The 24632-nt window shown below is 41.2% G+C and overlaps 1 protein-coding gene across 2 annotated transcripts in view; it reads left to right on the forward strand.

The window, feature by feature from the left end:
- Positions 1-1000: 1000 nt before the first annotated feature.
- Positions 1001-24632, forward strand: part of tpk1 (thiamin pyrophosphokinase 1) — a 62172-nt gene continuing 38540 nt past the window's right edge. For both annotated transcript variants that reach the window (XM_034560066.1, XM_034560067.1), the window contains exons 1-4: positions 1001-1091; positions 2390-2480; positions 10895-10969; positions 20390-20459. In XM_034560066.1, the coding sequence (XP_034415957.1) occupies positions 2438-2480; positions 10895-10969; positions 20390-20459 (188 nt within the window). In that variant the 5' untranslated portion in view covers positions 1001-1091; positions 2390-2437. The remainder of the gene's footprint in view (positions 1092-2389; positions 2481-10894; positions 10970-20389; positions 20460-24632) is intronic.

Genomic DNA, 24632 nt, shown 5'->3' on the forward strand with positions numbered 1-24632 from the left:
TGATATTTTAGAACAGATATCATCTGAGGACAAACATTTTGCCAACATTTTAATATCACTAAAAGTAGTCACATTTAGTTTGATATATATTGTTTTAAAAGAGTGTAATTAACCCATACCAGGGGTTCCTTCTTCTGTGTATGTAAACCTGCACATACAACAAGAAGCCCAACAATTCATGGAACAAATCAAGCAATACAAGACAATACAAATACAAAGACTAGTACAGGCCCTGTACAATACCTACAATGTATATGTTACACCTCCCAGGTCTATACTCACACCTTCCCAGAATAAAATATTATATCAGGAAATTACCTCAGTGTCTTCAGACAAAACGGTAAGACTGATTTGCAGGGACTCCTCAGCCAAATCACCATGTTGTTCCAGTCAGATGATAATGAAGAAATGTATGTCTATATGTGTTTTTAGTGTCAGTTAACAATCTCTCCCCTGTATTTATGGTTCCACTTTTAGACAGCATGGATGACAGAGATAGTTTGGAGGATCCTGGTTCATCCACTTTGCAGTACATTTTCTAAGCTACAGCAACGACTATATACCCGGTAGTTCTCCCTGTGGAGGGGGATCAATGTAGCACCTAATTGTCTAACTGTTAATTCTCCATTACACTCAATTAGAATTAAAATAGTCTCCTTCAATGTTGTTAAAAAGTGGTGTTGCAGATCTGTTTAAAGGGATCTAGACATGTTTAAGGTCCCCCTCACCCATTTTAAAACACATTAGATCTTTAGTTTCTGTTTTGTGTATTTGATATAAGCCTACCATTAGGAAATGGGCACATAATGACAGTTACAGTAAAGAGTGAAAGCAGTGATTGGAAGAGTCCGTTTATCATTGGAATAACTTCCACTGAAAGAAAAAAAAAGAGTGAAATTACGACTCAATTAGCTGGAGAACCCTAGAGTCTCACTTTCGAAATCTTCTGCTTTCAGAGGAAAACGAGCTTCCACTTTTGGCCTCTAGGTGGCCCCGTAACAAAATGCCCGTCTTTCTTTGGTGCTGCCGTCATCTCTCTGCGCTTCTCTTTGACTGTTTACAGCTTCTATGAGGGAAGGTCGCTTCATTCTGTGAGTTTTATTGAATCTTTCGAAAGCGAAGCAATGATACGTTTAAAATGTGAAGTCGCTGCATTAGTTGTGAAGTGTAGTGTCGGGCCGTGTGTGTTGTTTGTGTTGGTGTTGCAAGGTTTCATCTGTGAACGACGGGAAACACCGTTGCTCGTTGCTCCACTGTCTCGCCATACATTTGCACACACGGTCGGTGTGATAACGCGAACGGTTCCGCTGTGTTGGTTAGTGCTCCGGGAGCTTATCATGCAGCGGTGCAGCATTAGTTTAGCCTGCAGCCCCGATGATGTCGGTCACAACCGGACGCTAGTGGTGTGTTGCAGTGGAAGTAGAACAGGGACATATGTGTATAACACATTTAAAGTCTAGCGGTTTTACATTGAATACTATCTAATACTTTGCAAATGCTTTAAACATTTGTAAGTATATTTTTGGTTCTGTAAAACACAAAATGAGAGAAAAGCTGTAAATCGAGATGTGACAGTGGCTTTCTATTGCTTACCATTGCAGGAGATGTTAATGGTTGACCACTTACAGCCAAATAAAATCTGAAAACAAATAATATTTACCAATTTATATTATTTTTAAAATGTATAGGATTAGATTCAATATATGTCATTGGGAGCACAGTTTTTATACTAAAACATCTTTAGAGCCAGGTTTATAAAACCAGGGTTTTACTTTCACGTTTATCAGGGTTGTGGAAGAGGTGTAGGCATTATAATGACTACATCATTCTTCTTTATGTCGGCAAAACTAATTGAAACATAGACAGAAAAAAAATCAAAATTGATATAGTCCAGTGGAGTAGCTGATGCACTTAAGTTAATAATTGATGATGTCTGTTTTTTTTTCAACTGGCCAAGTGCGTGGGGAGGTAAAAGGAGGTTGTTAAAAATTCATCAGTGGTTGAGTAATTATTGTGTGACTAGTGTCTACACTTTTTGCTCTGTTCTCTGCTAACTGGATTGTGAAGCTGAAAGGTGAGCGAGGGGGTGCTGGCTCTACTTTATGCTTTCTTTTGTTCATGTATATTTCAAAGGATTATTTTGTACATGCACAGAAGGTAAAGTATATTTAACAAAAGGATGACTGGTGAACACAAGTTTGGGTTGAGTTAGAATTACTTATACAACATGTCATAGAACGTTTTTTTCCAATATCGAAATGTTTACAAATCATTTCAGATATTATTACATATAGCAATTTGCAGATTGCTGTGGAACACAAACAACATATTCTGGCACATAAAAGCAAAAGGAGTAGCAACAGTATCTGTCCTCTACTCATCTACTCAGTTGCTGGTGAGTTAACTGATTAAAGACTGGCTGCTCTGGATCCTGGCCATGGATGAAGAGTTGACGCCTTTGGACTGCCTTCTGCCCTCAGGTACGACCTTTTCAAACACGCGTTCCCTTGGCGCAAACACACATGCACGCAATCAATCAAATACACAGTGTCCATGCACACGTGGCGTGGTCACCCACAAGCCACGAACCGGGGCCCAAACACAGATCTGTATGCGTCTGATCAAAACACATTACTGTCACACTTGTCTTCCTCTCTCTGCTTCTATCAAACACTCTGACACACACACACACACACACACACTCACACTCACACTCACACTCACACTCACACTCACACAGACTCACTCGGTCTTGGGGGAATTCAAACTCCAAAACAAATCACTGGTACTTTCATGACAACAGTGTCTATGTATGAGATGCACTTCCGTGTGTCTTTTTTGTTTGGCTGCGTAAATAATGAATGTTTATTGAAAGAAGGTCGGATGTGTTTGCTTGTTATGTTTACTATTTGACAAAAACTGTGAGGGGGCATTGTGATTATTGAAACATTTCTAAAAATAAATAATCTTGCTCCTGAATACAATCTCTGTGATCATATAAAGTCATTTTGTTCAAACGCAACCTTATAAAAAAACATGTTTAGTGTAACAACTGACTGAAATCTTTTCTGTAGGACTAATTCATATTTTCCAAAGGCACGTAGGTACATTTCTGTGACGAGATTAATCTCCCCATATGTTTTCTGTATCTGTTGATGCTCTCAGAAGAAACCCTCCATATGGTCTGAACCGGCCTCCCTAGAGACCTTAAGAAGAAGCTGGTTATAGCTGCCTTTAACCACTGGGTTAAGGTCAAGGTTTACGTGAGCTCCCTGGTGTTGTGTGAGTGTGGAGGAAGGAAAGCTGCCCACAGGCAGGTTTTACTCAGAGCTGTAAAGGTCAAGGGGATTGTACAACAGTTCGGCTTGTAGAGCAGCCTTTTGCAACCCCTTAGAGCATGGCGCTCTGTGGGTCGTGAAAGTACTGCCAATTGGTAAGATTACAGTCACATTAACATTTTTGGGCAATTTACAAAGCTAGCTATTCTTTTTAAATATCCAGCCTAAATGTGCTCAAGAGCTCATATCATCATCATCATCATCATCATCATCATCTGGAAGAGACAACTAGCTAACGTTCCCTCGGATGCAGTGTCATAAAATGTATCTTTTTTTTAAAATAATTTTTAAACGATAACATGACGTGGAAGGCAACCCTGCACAAGTAAAAGCTCCCTATGCGTGTAGTGAGGAAATGTGACCCTGAATACATTAAATTTGGATTCATACATTGTTTTGGTAGTTCAAGCTGACAGCGGAATAACACACATTAACAGTCCAGTTTATTTTGTCTCATTTTTTGTCATGCTATGTTTTCTTTTCTCATTTATTTGGGACGGTGGTTCTCGGGCGTTTTATAATAATCAGATTGTGTGCCGCAAAGTAACAAAGATTGAAAACTGTGTAGGAGACGGCAGGCACATGAGTTCTCTCCACCTCTTACTTCTTTCTTGTCTTACAGCTCCTGTTGTTTGTTATGCACGTGTTATTTTTTTAGATCTATTTTATAAAGAGATACTTTTGTGACTTACACAAAATATATTCCTGCCTTGCATGCATACAATTGCCATTGGTTGAGTAGCAGCAGCGGCACTCTGTCCAAAAGAAATTATGCTGCAGGGTTTTGACACTGCCTAGAAATATTGTCCACCCACAGAAAGATATAGATAGAGATCTTAGGAGTGAAAAACAAACGTTCTGTCCCCAAAAGGCTCAGCAGTGTTTGCCTTTGTCGTCCTTCTTGGATTCAGCATACGGGCACCGATCAACCTTTTTCATAGACGTACAGTAAGCATACTGTGTGCAGTTTACTTATGAGGATGTGTTGAAACACTTCAGGTACCTCTGTAATCTGTGGTGTTGCATTCATAATTTGACTTAAGTCATTTGATGAAACCGCTTTCCTTTCACCTGTAACCTTTGAGGCAGCTGAAGAATCTTGTATCGAGCTGTGCTCTACTTGAAAATGAGACGTCCTGCCTTGACCTGTTGTCGTCTCTGTCTGTCCATTCACAGAGTGGACTGGGAAAAAACTACACCATCAAAACCAGAAAATGGGCCAACAACTTTTTCTTTTAACTATTGTGCAGTTTCTAATATATATATATATATATATATATATATATATATATATATATATAGAATAATTCATAAGAAGAAGGAAAAAAAAAAAAGAAATACACATTTAATTTCTTTAATAATTTCTTTTACAAAACGGCAGCAGCAACAGAGAGACGGCTCAGTGTGTCGAGTTCCGGGCATCAAAACGGGCGGGTGGACGTTTTCTCATTTGGAATTGATCCACAAAACTAAACCTATTTGTGTATCCGAGTTCTGTCAATCTGGCAACATTTCAAATGAGACATGAACTTCACACCCACGACAATGACCCGCACGCCCTCTGGTCCTTCCCCTCTGGTTCACCGTTTTTGGAAAGAGATCACAACTTTCAGAGTTTCTGACATGTTCCTCTATCTCCATCCACCTGCCTTCTCGGTGACCTGTCACACTAAATAATAACAAGCAATCCGTCATATCATGTTATCTTGAAGCTCGAGCTATTGCCAAGAAGAATATTCTCTTCAATTGGAAATCCAGATGCCTACTCTCCATAAAACAATGGCTGAACCGCTTCTCGGAACATATATCAGTAGAGCTCGTCTCTGCCAAACACAATAATCAAACCATGGAATTCAATCAACACTTCTCATATTTGACCCTGGCTCTCAATCTTCCCGAGTGCTAAATGCCACCCTATTACTATCGGCATCTTTAGAATACAATCCCACCCCTTCTCATACCCCATTGTACACAGTATACATTATTATCTCGCTTCTTTCTCCGTCGGCTCTTTTCTCTTTCTTTGCTTTCTTTGTTTCTATGTTTGTTTGTTCTATGCTTTCATCCTCTTTTCCATTAATAACTATTGTGTCTTTGACTGTCATTTTCCATCTTCCTCATTGGGGTTTGAAAAAAAAGAAAAGAATAAAGTGATTTTGATTCAATAATACTATTTTATGCTTCGATTGTGTTGTCTTTCCTGACGGAGGTGTTCTTCACATGATTTGTTCAAGCACCGTCAGAAATCTGAAAATCTGGCTACGATAATTTATTTTCAGGAAAACATGCCTTCTTGTGGGGTTTAGAAAGTTGAGTTCCTTTTTCAATCAAAAAAGCCAAAACATTCTCTGGTACCAGCTTCTTCAATAATTGGCTGCATTTCTCTTTTAAATACTTTTTTAAATACCATTTTAAACTCGATATCTTCGGATTGTGGTGCCAAAACAACAATTAGAAGAGTATTTGCACTTGTGATGGACATTTTTCCCTATTTTCAGACACTAAATAATTAATTAATTTAAGAAAGCAATGTATACATTAATCAGTAATTAACGGCTGTCCCAGTGCACAATTTGTCCCATTTTGATCAAATTAGTGAATGAATGAGTGCCACTGGAAGAACAGAGCCTAATAGCATTCTGCACCATTTTTTTTTTTTTTTTTAAAGAAGTGTAGATCGTATTATGGTGCGTTGCTTCCTTTGTTTCCCCTCTCCCTCTCTGGCTCATATTGATTGCTGTTTGAAGGTTATAATCCTGCTGTTAGACTACTAAGGGCCGCTGTAATTGTGCCATACATATGTTTGGATAAACCTGACATTCTTGCACACGTCCGTGATTTGCACAGAACACAGAAGTGGTGTCGGCTTGCACAGCTCAACAAAAATCAATAACACTCAAAGACCAACATCAGTCAAGAGACACTCACTGCTGATAGGATGCTATCAGCAGTTTTGAAGCATCCATTGAAACAGATGTTTACTCAAACACGCTAGCGAAGCATTACGGGCCACGCACCTGAGTTTGCTCTCCGTGTGCAAATCCAAAATGCATTCTACAGATCTCACAGGGAGTGCAAATAATGGATGCGGATCAGAACCAGATCAGAGCACACGCATCCTCCTGATGATACAATTGTTAGATTAATCCGTCACTTTCTTATCCGAGGTAACATTTGTTCGAGATTCCCTGTGTCATTCACTTACACACTAAAATCTTTCTCTCCGCTGTTCATTACACCCCGTTTTCCTCCATTAGATCAATTTAGAAAATATTTCCATTGTTGCTTTTAGTTTCATATCTTACAGGAAATACTTATCTCAACGCTGTGGAGGATATAAAAACAGCCCCTGGCTCTCTGCTTTTTTAAATTTCCATCCATCCATCCATTTTCAATACCGCTTATCCTCATTAGGGTCGCGGGGCGCTGGAGCCTATCCCAGCTGACATAGGGCGAAGGCAGGGGACACCCTGGACAGGCCGCCAGTCCATCGAGGGCACATGTAGGGACATACAACCATTCACTCTCACATTCACACCTATGGGACATTTAGAGATCAATTAACCTGCAGCATGTCTTTGGACTGTGGGAGGAAGCCGGAGAGCCCGGAGAGAACCCACGCTGCCACGGGGAGAACATGCAAACTCCACACAGAAGGACCGCTCCGACCGGGAATTGAACCCGCGGCCCTCTTGCTGTGAGGCGACAGTGCTAGCCACTACACCACCGTGCAGCCCGCTTTTTTAAATTTAATAATTGTAATTATAAATGCCTATTCCGGGAAGATCTGCATGCTAGGTTATGTGCTTGGATACTTTTTGTGTGTGGGTTTGTTGTATTTATGCTGTCTGGCACTTCCAAGGTGACATTTCTTTGAACAGGGTGCACAAAAGGCTGCACCGCTCTTTGTGTGTGTTTGTGTGCGCGAGGAGGAAAGTGTTTGTGTGACGAGGGGTTATCTGAGAAGTCACGGCTGGTTGGGTTTGTCTTTTGTTCTCTGTACACCTCCAGCCAATTAAGAGACAAGACAAATCTACTCCTTTTTCTCCTCCTCACCTACCCCTCCTTGTTTCCTCCTCCTCTTCACCATCTCTTTCTTTCCTCATCCCTTTAACATACTCTGCTGGTGTTGACTTTATGGAAATGACCTTCCATGGATGTGAACTTTTTAACGACATCAAGCCCGCTGCTGCAACAAAGTCACAAACCCAAAGACACTTTCTCAGCTTTGTCAAAATGCACTTTTTTCACTTGAGGGTTTAACACCACAAATGGAGCTTCATAGGACAAAAGGTGATGCACATTTTGCAATGAGAATTACATTAAACCTCAAGATATTCTTCTTCTTCTTCCTTCTTAACCATTGTTTTTTCTGGCCTCTCACTGCATTTCTGATGTATTTTGAAAAGATAAAAGCTTTAATAGATATGCCATGCAGTGCTGTTCCGAAACTGTCATCCAGTTGTGTGGAATGTACATGAATACAGGTTAGCAGTGAGGGAAGAGGGCATTGTAATCACAGTGTTGCTTAAGCTTGCATATGGCATTTTGGCTTCGCTACAAAGGGCAACTACTTTAAAAAGGGATGAGAAATGATTCATGAGGGCAGACATGAGAGTGAAAGATAAATGAGCATGCAGTGGAATGGCTAAGTGTTAAGGCGAGGGAAAGCGTTGTGCTTTAGTCTTTGCTCCATTAAGCCTTTTCTAGCTGCCCTGTTTTTATTTTGTCAATGAAAGCAGAGGTTTCCATCATATATTTTTTTCATCTCCTGCTGAAGGAAAAAAAGACAATCCTGATGTGTTCGGGGATCTGCGGTAGAAGCAGAGCAAAAGAAAAGAGGGATAGGGGGTTGAGAAAGGAAATATATTTGTGAAACGATGCACCCTGGGAAAGAGACTTTGACAAAGACACATGGAGGTACACTGAGAGGGAAATGATGCGCTGTGGAATGCCATTTTGTGCTGTCTTTGAATGGGCTTTCCTGTGTTGCCATGCAGGTACAGCTGGTGTGTCATCAAGGTCAAAATATTCAAATGAGCATGTGTGTGTGTGTGTGTGTGCGTGTAGCTCACTGCACACATTCTCCTTTAAAGAAACCCAACAACAACTCCCATGAAGGACTTTGACTTGTGACCCTGGTCCTTGAATGATTGCATAATTTAGATAGACATCGCCTATACTCTCTCTACTACTTATGTTGTGTTATTTTCTGAAGCAAACAAACCACTCATTTGATGTGTGTGAGTGGGAAAACATTTTGAACTTTCAACCAACGTTCAACATCCTGACTTGTTTGGAATGGTTTGTGTTTTTATTCCTCCCTCTTGTTTTCCTGTCATTATCACTGCATTGTTTTAGTTGTGTTCTTGATTTAGCCCATTCAGTTTCATAAACCACAGCAACCATTCTGTATTTAATAAGCCGTTTTTTAAACAGGCATTATAACCATGTGCTGTGTTTTTGCAATTTGGACATTATGTTCCATTTCATAAATATGAATAATTAAATATCTGGAAATAAACACAACGTAACTTACTTTTCCTGACTTACACAAACTCGCCACCCATCATAAACCAACATAAGCATTTTTTTAACTGGAATACTCTTTTTTTATAGAAAAAGAAGTAATAATAATAATACATTTATTTATATAGCACCTTTAAAAACAGGGTTTACAAAGTGCTCTACATAGAAGCAAGGTAAAAACATAACATCAATACAAGTAAACATTTCAGAAAATACATGAGGCAAAGGAGACAATGCCATATAGGCAATGAACACAATAGAGGAATAGGAAATTGGAGAGTTATAAGACAGTTACCTAAAAGGGTTAAGATTACTGGGACAAGATTACTGATAGTGGACAATTCTGTATAAAGTCCAGTGTCAATTGTAATAGGGGTATTGCACATCACATAATGTCAGGCAACATATAGAGTGACATCTTTAACAGTCAACGTAGATACTTTCATTTTTTTTAATTAAATATACAGCACAAGCTGTTTTCACCGACAATATGTAAATACTATACATCTGAAAAAATGCGGAATGGCAAAGCTGGCATGCACTTGTATCTCTCAGTACTCTCAGTACTACTGTTGGTGCTGAGGTAGATGTTGCTGGGAAGCTGGAATTTACTATTGAGCCTTTCATGAGGTGTTGCTGACCTAGTTCTGTTAAAGGGATGTGCCCACAAGATTATACTCTGAAGGATAGATTAGGACATTGATGAATTATGTTTTCTTCTGTACAGATATGCATGGATGCATGTTCTCCTGTTGCACTTATGTATTTGGAATCAACAGGAATAAGAATAAGAATAGAATAGATAGACACTAGAAATAGTGAGATCATATCTATAAGTGGCAAACTCCTGTTAATCTAAAAGCTCACTTTACATCAGGCTGGTACAGACAGGCTTTGGTTTATATTGCTAATAATAACTCACATATATAAATTAGGGATGCACCGATCAATTGGATACCAATTGAAATTGGACAGCTTTCAACTGATCAGCCATGACTTATTATGAATTATTAGAATTACGACCTGTTTTCCTAACACTAGCCCTAAGCAGCTAATAATATATAATTAAATCTTCTACAGCCAAGCAAGTATTTAAATAACTCATATAACCATGTATTGCCAATTTATTTGTGTGATTTATGCAAATAACCACTATAAATTACAATACCAAAGTTCAGCATTTGTTGTTTATTGACTTGGGGTGGTTGATATTATTTTTCAGGATATTCTGGGACAGTGTTCTTGGAAAGAAAAATGGAATCTGCAAAAAACAGATTCGACAGGTCAGATTTTATTAATTAAATGGGGATGTGCAAAGAAAACTGCAATCGGTGCCTTTCTAGTTTAAACAATATTAAGGCTTAAAGTTCTGCATAATTAAGGGTGAGGCTGCTTTGAGTGACAGGTGGGTGCCCTCTCAGGTCGCTGCTCTCTCTTTGGGAGTTTGGATGTGTCGTCACTGCAAAGATGGCAAATGTCTGAGCCACTTTGAGCTTCACCATGCTCCTTCAGCACCCTATTGGTGACATCAGGGAGACTATGTCCTGATTTCATACATTTTATGGTTATGACTAATGATTACGGGGCTGCACGGTGGTGTAGTGGCTAGCACTGTCGCCTCACAGCAAGAGGGCCGCGGGTTCAATTCCCGGTCGCAGCGGTCCTTCTGTGTGGAGTTTGCATGTTCTCCCCGTGGCAGCGTGGGTTCTCTCCGGGCTCTCCGGCTTCCTCCCACAGTCCAAAGACATGCTGCAGGTTAATTGATCTCTAAATTGCCCATAGGTGTGAATGTGAGAGTGAATGGTTGTATGTCCCTACATGTGCCCTCGATGGACTGGCGGCCTGTCCAGGGTGTCCCCTGCCTTCGCCCTATGTCAGCTGGGATAGGCTCCAGCACCCCCGCGACCCTAATGAGGATAAGCGGTATTGAAAATGGATGGATGGATGGATGTTCCATTGTCTGAAGTGTCTCTACCTGATTGGTTTTGATTCATACCTCTCCCTTTTTCCCCTATTTTCTTGTGCAGGCATGCAGAGGATCTGTCTGATTATTCTGAACCAGCCTCTAAATCAAGACTACCTGCACATTCTCTGGAGTAAAGGTATAGCTCACACATCCCCGACACAGATCAAACAAGCCTCTTTAATATATTATATTATATTTTATATATATATATATATATATATATATATATATATATATATATATATATATATATATATATATATTTATATTTATTTCGATCTCGATCTCGCACTAGGCATTTATTCCCACTGTGTTCTCTGGCCTGTGTAGTCTCCACTGTGCACTGTGTTACTGCCATGTCATTGACAATGCCCCCTCTCTGACTTATGCCCACATTTCCTGTGAGAAGTGTTTTAATTAAGGCAAAGATGACATCATTCTTTTGAGGAAAACGTTCCTTTGTATTTCGTTTCATAACTCCTGTGGCTGTAGGACCTGGACAATTGATATAATCAAAATAATTATATTACTATTGAAAAATTCACAGCTTGAATAGTCAGCATGATTCTGTTGCCCCTGAGACACTGACTTTTTATGATCATGATTAAACGCATTTAACTCAACAGATAAACCTGAAATATATGTGATCAAATAGGAGCTGTTTTGTCTATTCTTTTTATTCATTATTTCCATAGGTCATTCATTCACAGCACTGAACACTACACTTTTTTTGTTGTTGTATTCGTTCAAAATCGCCGAAAACACTCTTTGTAAGGTCTCAAGATAACAAGGATAGCACATCCCTTCGGATTCATTCAAGTGTGTATACATTCATTACAGCTAATTGGTTGGTAAGTAATGTGAACACAGCAGTGGCGGTAAGTGTCCACTCCACTCAGCGGGGGAGTGAAAAGGTCGATATAAACAAACCCAGTGAACCCGAGACCCCTACATTTAGAACGTGGGCGTTTCACTCATAAGAAATCCACCTTCAAAAGTGGCTCTGAGCTGTTCTTACATCTCTGAGGTCTCTTGCAGCCTTGCAACAGAGGGGAAATGATCTGCTTAGTGTTATGGATACACGGGGCATACTTTACTATCCTTTTCTGTGAAAAGGGGAGAACAGTTCGAGCAGGACAGGGGTTGTCCATTCATATTCAAACGTGCATCACCCGTTGCGTAATACAAACAGAAGCTTTGTAGTATCATTCATGACCTGGGGCATTTTTATGTTTATTATAGGCGATGGTGAGGACTGTGTTTACTCTCTTTCACATCAGCAACCTGCTGGTCACAATTTATGAAACAAGGATGTGACCTAGATTCCAACCACTTGTTTTGTAGTAGTAACTAGAGGATGTAAATAACCATTAGATTTACCTCTGCTTCATCAATACTGCAAGAGTTTTTTTTTCACAGTAAAAGACAAACAGAAATGCATGCTCCAAAGGCTCTTTGTTAAAAGATGGAAAGAAATAGGTTTTTGAAGGGAAGTAGAGCTCCAGACTCCCTGATGTGTTGCTCATGGGACGCGTTGATGCATAATGGTTGTGTTACTTGGCTGTGATGTATTAAATATGCAAAGTTGACTTTGAGCCTTTAAACCAGACATTTTTCTCTGAATCTTTATCCTACAACTGTGTTTTTTCTTTTAAATCTGGTGAACTGATCAGAAATGGGGCAAAATTAACAAGAATAACTTGAGGCAAACTGTGCTGAATTTGTTTGGCGTGTATTTGTTTTATCAAAGACGTAGTGGAGAGAAGTGGCCTGGATCACTGGGTCTCAACCGTTTGGATGCTGAGACTGTGAAACAACAACAATACCTGTAGGCAAACTAATTCATGAAAAATGTTATACATGGATTTATGCAATCACGAAAGGTAAGGAAACAAAGTAACTTTGCAGGCAAATTTGTGATTATATCACATTATATTATCAGAGTTAATTTCAATGACTACAGTTTTTGATATTCTTATCAATTTAGAAATAACCCCAAGAGGCACCTGAGATCACACAGCTCTCTCCCTTTTTTGCTTTTGTAATTGAGGACCTCTAGAACAATTATTTAATGGCATTAGACAAAGCAGTTTCCTCATCTGTTGCCCCAAGATGAAGATCCTTTAGATTGTTAATTAAGTCAGAATAATCAAACATATATCATTTAAAGGAAGAAAAGCTTAGAGCGTTCATCAAGAAGATATTGATAAATGTTAAATTAAAGTGGGTTGGGTTTGATGACTATGCCACTGATCAAAGTCCTACAGTGTGAATCCAGAGTAAATGCAGGTTTTCTGTAGCGCTGCACAATACAATTGCTATTCCGAAAATTGCAGTTGTTATATTATTTGAAATGTATTCCAACACGATTCAAATACAAATGTGTTTTGCTTTCATATGTGGAGATATTAGACTGGTAATAGTCTTCGCGCCCTGTTGGATATAACTGACCCTCAACAGTGTTTGGAGATTGATATTTTTCATTTAATGCCCTTGTTTTCATATCCAAAATGTGACCAGACCAGCAAAGTTTAACTGATGTGGTTATACTCCGGGGATTACATTTTACGTTGTGGAGCAATTACAATTCCGTTGTTTTTTTTAAAAACAATTTTATTTTTCTTATCCACGTCAATACTTGTCAGTAGTTCAGGAACAACAATCATACGTAACGCCTCAATTTGCCTCAAACCATCCACCTGCACCATTTTGTCCGGTGTAGTCTGACAGTATGATGCAGCTTGATAATGTCACATGGCATTTGCTCCTTCTTATATAAGGCTACTTAATAACGTTTCAGAGAGATGTTGGGTGGTTTCTTAAGTGCCACAAGCGATGCTGGGGTGTGCTGTTTAGAAATTTGGAAGCTTTCTTGATCAGTTTTGCACACAGGACTTGAAGAAGTTTTGACAGGATGATGGAGATGATGATGATGATGATGATGATGTTGAGGATGCATGAATGGCCGATCTCAGACCTCTTGCAGTGTGATGATGAACATGCTTTAAGCAAGTTTATCGTTCCTTTCTTGATAGGCCATGTCTTTTTTATGTTGTTTATGGGATTTGTCGGTGTGCACATGAGCGTGTCTGAGCGTGTGTCTCTCTCCAGATGGTTGTTCACCTGGAAGCATCAGCCAGGTCTCCACCCTCACAGACAACACACACACACACACACACACACACACACATGCACACACACATGCACACACACACACACACACACACACACACACACTGCACTCTCAGGTTCTCTGATGTGCTGCCCCTGAGCTCCCTCATCACCTGTGGGAGAGGTAGAGCAGCAGGGAGCAAAGGAGCCATACCGGCTGGGAGAGCGCAACACTGATCAAAGGGAATGCTCATTTACACGTGCCGAGTGTGATGTTGTGCACTGGGATCAAGCTGCTTATCTCACTCATGCACCCTCTCACTCATTTAGTCCATCAGTCACCCACTTGCTCATCTAGTCGGTCACCCACTCACTTGTTCATTCAGTCACTCATTTACCTACTTACAGATCCTTCACCTACTTCTGTGTAACAACACAAACAAGCAAATCAATAAAGCAATCAGGGATGGTGTCTATCTGCAAGAGAGGGAAGAAAAACATCCTGTGCCTGATTTCATCATTTGTTGATGTGGAACAGTTTTCTGAAGTTGATGTTTATGAACATCAGCCAGTCGAGTATCCGCCTTGCAATCAAGGCCGGTTGGGTGATTTGTCTGCAGTGCGTTGACGTTTCGCAAACTTCCGCATTTAAGCACACGCGTCAGACGGCGTAAATAGGTACGCCGAGAATTCAAAGAGAGAAGATGTCCGCGAGGATTAAAGGATAGAGGTCGTCAGAAAGCCAAAAAGCAAATTCCCTGAAGGCGGTTCGTGGAAACGTAAAATAATGAGTGAAAGAACCAGAGAAGTTTTGCCCCCTGGAATAACAAAGAGTAGGATAAAGCGTAAGAATAAAGACTAACCGGGTAGAGCTAAAAGAAAAAGATATATATATATATATGCGCATATATATATATATATATATATATATATATATATATATATATATATATATATATATATATATGCACGCAGGAAATCAATCAACTTTGAGGCGAGTTGTAGAGAGCAGGGAGGATCTGGAGACAGGAGGACAGGTGGATGGGGAGTGGTGGACTGATGGATGAAGGGAGGACATCAAGGCATCATAATAAGCATAATAATCTTTTCACTGCCCTCTGTGACCGTTTGCCCTCTCCTGTACACCGCTAAAGCCCCAACCTGACAGGTATTAATCCTCACCACTAACCTCATCAATACTGGCCTGCTATAGAATGTGTGTGTGTGTGTGTGTGTGTCCTCATGTCCTCCCTCAAGGACCTGGGTATCTCAGGCACTGCGCTCTCACTCTTCTCATCCTACCTCACCGACCGCTCTTACCGGGTAACCTGGAGAGGATCTGTGTCTGAGCCTTGTCCTCTGACTACTGGGGTCCCTCAGGGCTCAGTCCTTGGTCCTCTTCTCTTCTCTCTGTACACCAACTCTCTCGGCTCTGTCATTCGCTCGCATGGCTACACCTACCACAGCTATGCTGACGACACCTAACTGATCCTCTCGTTTCCCCAATCTGAAGCACGGGTAGCAGCACGAATCTCTGCCTGTCTGACCGACATCTCTCAGTGGATGTCCGCATACCACCTGAAAATTAACCCGGACACGACTGAACTTCTCCTCCTTCCAGGAAAAGGCTCTCCCACCCACGACCTGACTATTAACCTTAACCTTGTCAACTCAGTGTTGGCTCCGACTCTGACTGCCAGGAACCTCGTTGTGACACTCAACAGTCAACTCTTCCTGACTGCCAACATTACCGCAATAACACGCTCCTGTAGGTACATGCTGTACAACATCAGGAGAATACGACCCCTTCTCACTCAGAAGGCGGCACAGGTTCTGGTCCAGGCTCTGCTCATCTCGTGTCTAGACTATTGCAACTCCCTCCTGGCAGGTCTACCGGCTAATGCCATTCGACCTCTACAGCTCATCCAGAATGCAGCTGCTCGACTGGTCTTCAACCTCCCGAAATTTACCCACACTACTCCGCTCCTCCGCGACCTTCACTGGTTACCGGTGGCCGCCCGCATCCGCTTCAAAACATTGGTACTTGCGTACCGTGCTGCTAACAGATCAGGTCCGGTCTACATCCAGGACATGGTCAAACCGTATACCCCAGCCTGTTCGCTTCGCTCGGCTTCTGCCAATCGGCTTGTAGCTCCTTCACTTCGAGCTAAACACTCAACAAAATCACGACTGTTTGCTGTGCTGGCTCCTCATTGGTGGAACGAGCTCCCCATTGACATCAGGACAGCAGAATGTCTCTACATCTTCCGTCGCAAACTAAAAACACATCTTTTTTGACTATACCTTGAATAGGGAAGGTAGAGCCGTAGTAGCACTTTAGTAGCACTTAAATGGCACTTACAGATAGTACTCTTGAGTTCTTGTTGTTCTAAGTTTGGACTCATGGTTTAATGCACTTATTGTAAGTCGCTTTGGGTAAAAGCGTCAGCTAAATGACATGTAATGTAATGTTGTCTGTATCTGTGTCTGTGTCTCTGTCTCTGTCTACATGCATCTTTCCAGCATCAAACTCAAGAGTAAAAATCACTCAAATGACAGGTTTAGTACTGTGTGTGGAAGTGCATTATCTCCTGCCCACCATATCTGTCATCCACAAAATGAGTGGCAGGAGGAGTTGGTTCTCCAGCCTGCAGGGAGGGATTATTATGGCTAGTTAATTTACAAGGTCATCTCCACTTACTGCTTCTGCTGTCCCCGCTCGGCTCACAATATCACAGTCAGAATTCACAAGGCAGCTTTGTGCCTTTTATGTGTTTTCTCTGTTGAGCGTGTTCGTTAAACTCATATGCTCCGAGGAGAAAGAGAAGATGGAGTTAGTTCAGCTGTTTACTTCACAATTGGGGTGCACTTCATACAGACGGCAATAGCTTTCAGTGGGAGAATGACAGTAATTGTGTTTGTCTGCCTAAATGGAGTGCAGATCGTGATAATCTTCCTCAAGTTCATTTCACCCACCTTTTTTTGCCATTTAGGCCTACTGTGATGAAGACAAATGTAATGTTGAGAGATCGAGAAAGACAGAGGCTCCCACAGGCATTTCCTTTACAATGAAGATTAGCTTTTGAATAAGCTTGACCCGTTTTGTGTGAATTTAGATTGTAGAAAATTGTGTCAAATGATAATCTTAAAACAAAAGAAGAACACTTCTTGACTATTTGACATGCGAGCACAATAACAACTGAAGCTAGACACACAGTCAGGGACATCAACCTGAACACAGGGAGCAGAATCCTTTACTGTGACAATTTAACCTGTAGGGATATACAACATATAGACAATTACTTCTAAATACAAAGCAGGGAAAAGTAAAGGGTTTCCCCCAGCAGATCACAGGCATTTATGTCCGGCTGGACAATACAAACTAACTTCATAAACAATACGATACCAAAAGGTTAGGCTTGACCAGACTGTATTGGATAAAACAAGTGTGTCCAACTGGTGATGAACACACTAATGTCTGTCTGGTGTCCGAACAGTGCAGCGACAAGTTTCTCACTCTGATTGTCTCCAAACCAAAAACGTCCAACATTTACCAACATTGCTCTGTGCTGCTCCAATTACTACTGGATGTGCTCTGGAGAAAGATGTGACTTACCCTATGTCCCCTTTTTGTTTGTATTGTAATTCCTCGCAAGTGTGGAATAAGAAAGGAAATGCATTAAGCTCAGAAAAAAGGCATTGGGTGTACACTTGCGGTCTACAACCCAATGCCTTGTTTCTGAGAGACACTGAAAGTGAATATAACTTTGAAACGGTTTAAAACAATTGCCTCACTTACCCATGGCCTTTTCTGTGTGATGTAGCGCTCCTGCTCAAATACCTTCTGAAGCCTAATGATGCTAATACATTTCATGAACTTGTCACATCATTCTTCCGACATTAGCAGAGGCAGTTTTTATGTCAACGGAGGAGGGAGGCTGCACTGTAAATGCTGCGTGAAACCCTGGCATCAAGTAAGTGTAGTGATAAATTACCAGTGGAAAATTATTTTAAAGAGGTTTTGATGTAAACAAGATTTTGAAAAACGATCCCTCATTGATATTTATGAGATCTGCCTCCATACTGGAAGGACCTTGCTTATCAAAGCAAGGCAACGTCTCCCTATGATGAAATGCAGATTGTGGTGGCCCGATTTTGAAAGCAGCCTAAGGATGGTTATATGGCAAAAATATGGTGATAAAATGCATATGATGGGAAATGATACAAATGTCAGATAGTATTTGAAAGGTTCTTATGATGTTGGTACTTGAAAGCTGCACTTTGTAGAATCTCTTCAAACCTCTTCAATTTACTGTGTGTGTGTGTTTTAATGGCATGCCATGCAAAAAGAGCTGAGTAAATGATTGACAGACTAGTAAGTAACTGTACTAGAACCGTAAGTCTGAAAAAGATTGTGTGTGTGTGTGTCTATACACAGATAATGACTGATATCTTCACAGTCTGGCACCAGCAGGCTTAAAGAAGAGTTTCTCTGTTTGAAAAGTTTCTCAGCCTTTGCACTCTGTCAGAGATAATGATTCATTTACATTCCAATCATTTCTTGACGTGAAACGTCGACAACAGGTGGTGAGGGTTATAAATAAAGCACTGCCTTGAGTGTCTTATTTACATCAATGCAAATTTGTCTGCATTCTCCCACTTTTTAAGCACTCCAGAGAAAGTAAGTTAGATTTAGACACCCCCCCCCCCCTCCCCCCCACCCGACTCGATTTAACTCTGCTAATCAATCGCATCTACTTGAGTGTACGTGCAAGTCTCTGTGTGTGTGTGTGTGTGTGTGTGTGTGTGTTTGTGGATTTACAGTATGTAGGTGTAACTCAGTAAGTTTAGTACATGCAAGCCTTTTTACAGTGTACACCCGGGAGAACAGAATTGTTAACTTTTAATATTCAATTCATGTCTGATGTGCAGGAATCAGTGATATATATATTATATCCGATTGTATTACTGTACTGTTTTTGTTGAACCAAACAAATGACATGCACGGAGGCATGTGCACACTAACGGATGGGTTTGGGGACTGGACGCATTTGAGGAAAGAAGAAAAGACAGAAACCTTGTGCACAACCGTTGCCCATCTGCTCTTTTGTGCAGCCTTTAGTTAGTGTTGAACTCGGTACAAGTAGAAAAGGACAGCTGGTACTTTGAAGTTCATCCCCAGTGTGCAACACGAGAGCACCGAACTCTTTTAAAAAAAAAATTGTTCAATTTAAATAGAATAGCGGCCATGAAAGAACATATATTTGCAAATAGTTTGCATCTAATTTAGTGCAACTAGAATACCATTTTAAGAATGGCAAATAACCACCTAATTTGAGTTTTTAAATCAGAAAAGATAAGTGCTCTTTCACTTACTTTGCCTTTAAAGTGTCAAATCCAATTTACTTGTCGTGTGTCATTTTTAGAAAAGTAATTTTCTTTTGCAGTGGTTGATGTAATACCAAGGTTTTTGTTTAATAACATCCTTGGTATTACTGATGCTGGGGTCCAAACTCATGCTCTGTTTAAATTGCACACGGTTATATTTTTCCTCTTTCTATAAATGTGTTCTTTTGCATTGAGCGCTCTGATGTCAGACGTATAAAGATACAGAACATTCATCTTTGGCTGTGTTCACACTTCAAGCCTTCATGCTCAATTCTGATTCATTGCTCGAATCAGATATTTTCTTTTCTTTGGGCGTTCACATTATATTTTAAATGTGGCCAACATCAGATTCCAGGCAGTCACGGTCCTGAACCGACCAGCATGCGCAAAAGACAATACATAAGACAACACGCTGACGTACGTAAACATATAAACATCTGAAGTCAGCATTTATGCTCGATGTGTCGTGGAAGCCAGCAAACGAGTGAGACGATAAGGACAACGAGAGTCACCATTTTAATCATTTTCGTGCCGTTCACACCACTATGAAAATCAGTATCAGAGTAGAGCAACATCTCCTTTGTTATATGGCACTTAACTAAACAAATCCACAAAACAGGAATCCAACCAGCAGGCTACAGAAGCTGTAGTTGTCCTCAGAAAACCCCTGCAGGCCGTTTGAAATTAAACCGCACCACGGTATAAAGAGATAAAAGGTCCTATCTGAGAATAATTCTTTTGAAAATCCTTCTACCCTGTACAACTTTCACTCATAGATGTCCGGTCCCAATTCCTCATACCTTGCTTCAAAGGTGGATAGCAACAGCAATTGAAACTCCCTAAGAGTGGACACACCACCGTAAGCTCACCTCTGCACAAGTGCAGACTGTTGTGGCACGACACATCGTTTACACCAGTTTGAACTGGGTCTGTATGTAACAGTAACTTGGTCATATTAGGGCATAAATGTGTCTCCAGTGAATGTAATGTTTACTATTTATCTACAACACATTTGCTTCAGTTACACAGGCTAAAGTATCTGTCTATCTGTCTGTAGCTCTCTTGAGGGCATGTGCTGATGGAGCTGCCAATCACCTTTACAACAACACTGCTGGAGACAGAGACAGGTGAGTCTGCCTTTGTGTTCACATTTGCATGCCTTAATTTGTGTTTTCACTTACGTCTTCCTCTGTGCATGCAGCTGATTGGTCATGTTTGGGAGAAAGAGGATAAAACTGACAGTGTGTGTGTGTGTGTGTGTGTGTGTGGGTGGGTCTGCTGTCAGGACAGAGATGGATCTGGGGTTTACTGTGTCCCTGAAGTGTTGAGGCGTTCACATTAACACGCCGAGTGTGAGCATGGGTGTGTATTTTGTCAGGGTGTGAATGCGTCATGTGTGTCTGTGTTTGTCTCCCTACGTGCATTGCTGTTGCAATTCCATCGTGGTAACATCCATTTTAGATTGTAGACACCTGAGGTGAGGACACATTTAGGACCATTTACACCTTTTCAGTGGGCCAACTTCTCTTTGTCCTTGAGTTTAAAGCTGAACTATTTTTATGTTTTACAGATGATTTAATCTTATAAAGTGAGTGTGTATGTTGACTGCAGATCCACTAAAAACAGCACATTCACTGTGTTCAGAGGCTCTGCATACTTTGCTGAGTCATAACAGGCTATGTTGTTTAAAGTCAAAACCATTTATTGTAACACCACCCCTTGAGGAAATGGCTCAATGATGCTGACTCTATTGGATTCACTGCAAACCAACAACTGCTTTATACATCCATCCATCCATTTTCAGCTGCTTTGTCTGGGGAAGGGTCCCGGTGGCAGCAGACCCAGCAGGCTGACTCAGGCTTATCTCTCACCCGCAACATTCGCTGGCTCATTCTGGGGGATCCCGAAGCGTTCCCAGGCCAGCTGGGAGATATAATCCCTCCTGTGTGTCCTGGGTCTGCCCTGTGGTCTCCTTCCAGTAGGACGTGCCTCGAAAACCTCTAATGGAAGGCATCCAGGTGTCCTCCGAATTAGATGCCCGAACCACTTCAGCTGACTCCTATCAACACGAAAGAGTAGCAGCTCAACTCCAAGTTCCCTCCTGATGTCCGAGCTCCTTACCCGCTGTCTAAGGCTGAGCCCGGCCACCCTACGGACGAAACAAATTTCGCCGGCTTGTATCCGCAATGCGGATAGGTGAGGTTCGGAACGTAGACCACCAGGTAAATTGAGAGCTTCGCCTTCTGGCTCAGCTTCCTCTTCACCAAGATGGTCCGGTGCAGCGTCTGTTTTACTGCTGCAGCCGCAATTGGTCTCTAATATGAACTGAGCCGCACTGTTAAGGTTAGAACTACATTTAAGATTAGATTTAAGGTGGCAAGAGTCTGTTATGTTTTTTGTTGGAGATGAGGTCCTCACTAGTACATTACAACAAACACGTATGTGTTTTGTGTGTCTGCCATCTTTCTTTCTTTTTCATTGAATTTTAAAAATATAACTAGTCATGTGTCTCTGTCTCAGTACAGCTCAGTGTGGGCTTGTTTGGCCTGCCGGCAGAGTCTGCTTGTGTTACACAGCGTATTAATTTTCTGACCCTCCAGTCCTGAGCTCTGTCAGCAGCCTGTACAGTGGAGCTGACAGCCAGCCCCATTGCCCCCAACCCAAACAGCAGCCATCCTGAAAAGTTATACATTATACCGGGAGGGTTTGGAGACGGGAGGGGAATATAGTGAGGAACGGGAGGAGGGGAAAAAAAATAAGAATGTTTATGGATTGGGATGCGTAAATCAATCAGCACCAAGTTTAGATGTGTTTAACCTATATTACCATAAGTAATGGACTACATAGAGGGGGAGATTCAAGTGATCAATCAAAGCCAGGCTTTATGAGTACCACAGCAACACAGACTATATAGCAGCATGTAATCAAATGGGGGAGGTATGAGAGCGATGCAGGAGAAGAAAAAGGATACTAAAGATTACCAAAAACTACAATGAGATTGCTCGATAAATATTATATTGAAACAAAGGTAAAGATGTAATGGATCGCTGAGCAGAGTTGTGCCTGTGTGTGAGTCTATTTGTGTTATTGTGTCTGTTTCTGGGTATGTACATGTTGGAGCTTTCACTTTTCCCAAATGAAACCAGTACTGGGACATTTTATTTTTCCACCCCAGATAACACAGTTCAAAACTTCACAAGTTGGACATTTTGTTTGTCAGATGCATGCAGAGAAGTGTTAAGAGAAGTCCCACGTCTAAGCTGGAGCTGACACATCAACAGACTCATGAAAGGATCAGCCCCTCCCTCCCACCCCTCCACCCCCAAAGAAAAAAAATCTTCTGCAAGTTTATGCTGACAAATTGTGCTTCCTCACTGCAGGTTAACATGTCGGCTTTCCAGTTTTAGAAAGAGAAGCCAGCAATAAGTGCTTCACAGTCAGTCACAGACAGTCAGTGCGCTGGTGGAGATTTAAGTTATGTCAGATTTGTTGAGGAAAATCAAGGCATTTCATTTGCCTGTAGGGAAACTGCCTGAGGTTGGCTTTTTGTAGGACAAACCTAAATTGGAATTTTGTGGCGTTACAATCTTTTTTTAAGATTTTCTTTTGAAATGTAAATGATGCCCCCCCCCCCCCTCCCTCCTTTATAAAAGTGATGGCCTTTCAATGACCTGTGAATGTGTGTTTCCATCAGCAAATCTAATAATAATAATAATCTGGATGAATGCGGATAACAAATCAATGGGGTTGATAAAGTTTCCGGTCAACCTAGACAGGCTCCTGCTCCGCTGCAGGAACAAAGTGGGTGGACGGCCGCCCACCTTTTAAAAGATAGTTGCTAAGCCATTTTCTGTCAAAACAGGCTTAATTGTAGCCATTAAGGCATTAAGGATGGAGTGAGGAGGGGGCACGTCAGGCTAAGGCTTTCTGTCTCTTGTGAAGAGTGACGTCAAGGATTCAACTTCCCTTTGTGGGGCGGTCAAAGACAAATGGTATATATTTACATTTTCACAAGTCAAGATGCAATTTGATTCAAATTGCTATGCTTTTTAAAAATGTGTTATCAATGATCTCTCACACACACACACAAAAAAAACACCACGGGATTTTGTTATCATCACATCTTCCTCTCATTTCTGTTGCCTTTTATGTATGCTCCTGTTGCCCACTGTGTGTTTTTTACTCTGTAATGTTTTCTTTGATGATATACAGCACATGGCTGATGTCTGCACGTGATCGCTCTGTTCAAGTTGCTCAGTTCTTAGAAGTCTTTGTCATTCATTTGTTCTTTTCCCGGTACTGATTATAAAGTACGACTATTACATACTGGCATGAAAATTGTACCTGAATAAGGGTTGATCATCCAATCATACTGTGTCTCTCTAGATTGCCTTTCACGCGTATCTCTTTTGTTTTATTTGTTAGCCCCAGACAAGAAGCAGTATTCATCATTGACATGCATGCACATATTCACATGTACTGCACTTTAATCACAGACATTTCTAGTTTGAGGTTGGCAAACGGGCACAATCAGCCAGCAACTGCTCAGCAACGAGCGAACAAGAAATCCAAATCCAACAAAAGCCCTAACCTACACTAAGACCATTCATCAAAGGAATGCACTAAAATAGCCTCCAATGGTGTTTTTTCGTTGGAGCTGAGACCGCCGCGCCCATGTATCCTAATCTTCCTCATTTCTAAATGAAAATAGCATTTGGACTAATTTGTGCATCTAATCAAATCCTCTGAGAGGATAAGAAGTAAAGAGATGGGTGAACGGGGAGGGGTGTGTGGGACGAGGCAATTGGCCACAGGCAGAGTTCATAAGAAGTGTGTGTGTGTGTGTGTGTGTGTGTGTGTGTGTGTGTGTGTGTGTGTGTGTGTGTGTGTGTGTGTGTGTGTGTGTGTGTGTGTGTGTGTGTGTGTGTGTGTGTGTGTGTGTGTGTGTGTGTGTGTGTGTGTGTGTGTGTGTGTGTGTGTGTGGATCTGAGAGTGTTTGACTCGGCATGTGTATATGTGGAAGAGATTTTCAGAGCGTTGTTTTGTCAGCATATGATTGTGTATGCGTTTTGGTTCAGAGAAGATAATGCTGTTGCTCAGAAAATGAAGCTGTCAAGCGCACAACTTATTTTAGAAGACTTAATGGCAAAGAGATATGTCCGACAGTCGCGCTCTCTATTTGTCATTTCATCTTTCCTTATTCCCATCTTTCCTCTATGGTCACCAGACAGACCAATGGCTCTGTGGGTGATGATAGTATTTTAATTAGGTCAGTGTTCAGGACCCAGTGCGAGTCGACT

Source organism: Cyclopterus lumpus, chromosome 20, assembly GCF_009769545.1.
Source record: "Cyclopterus lumpus isolate fCycLum1 chromosome 20, fCycLum1.pri, whole genome shotgun sequence".
NCBI classification, from domain to species: domain Eukaryota; kingdom Metazoa; phylum Chordata; class Actinopteri; order Perciformes; family Cyclopteridae; genus Cyclopterus; species Cyclopterus lumpus.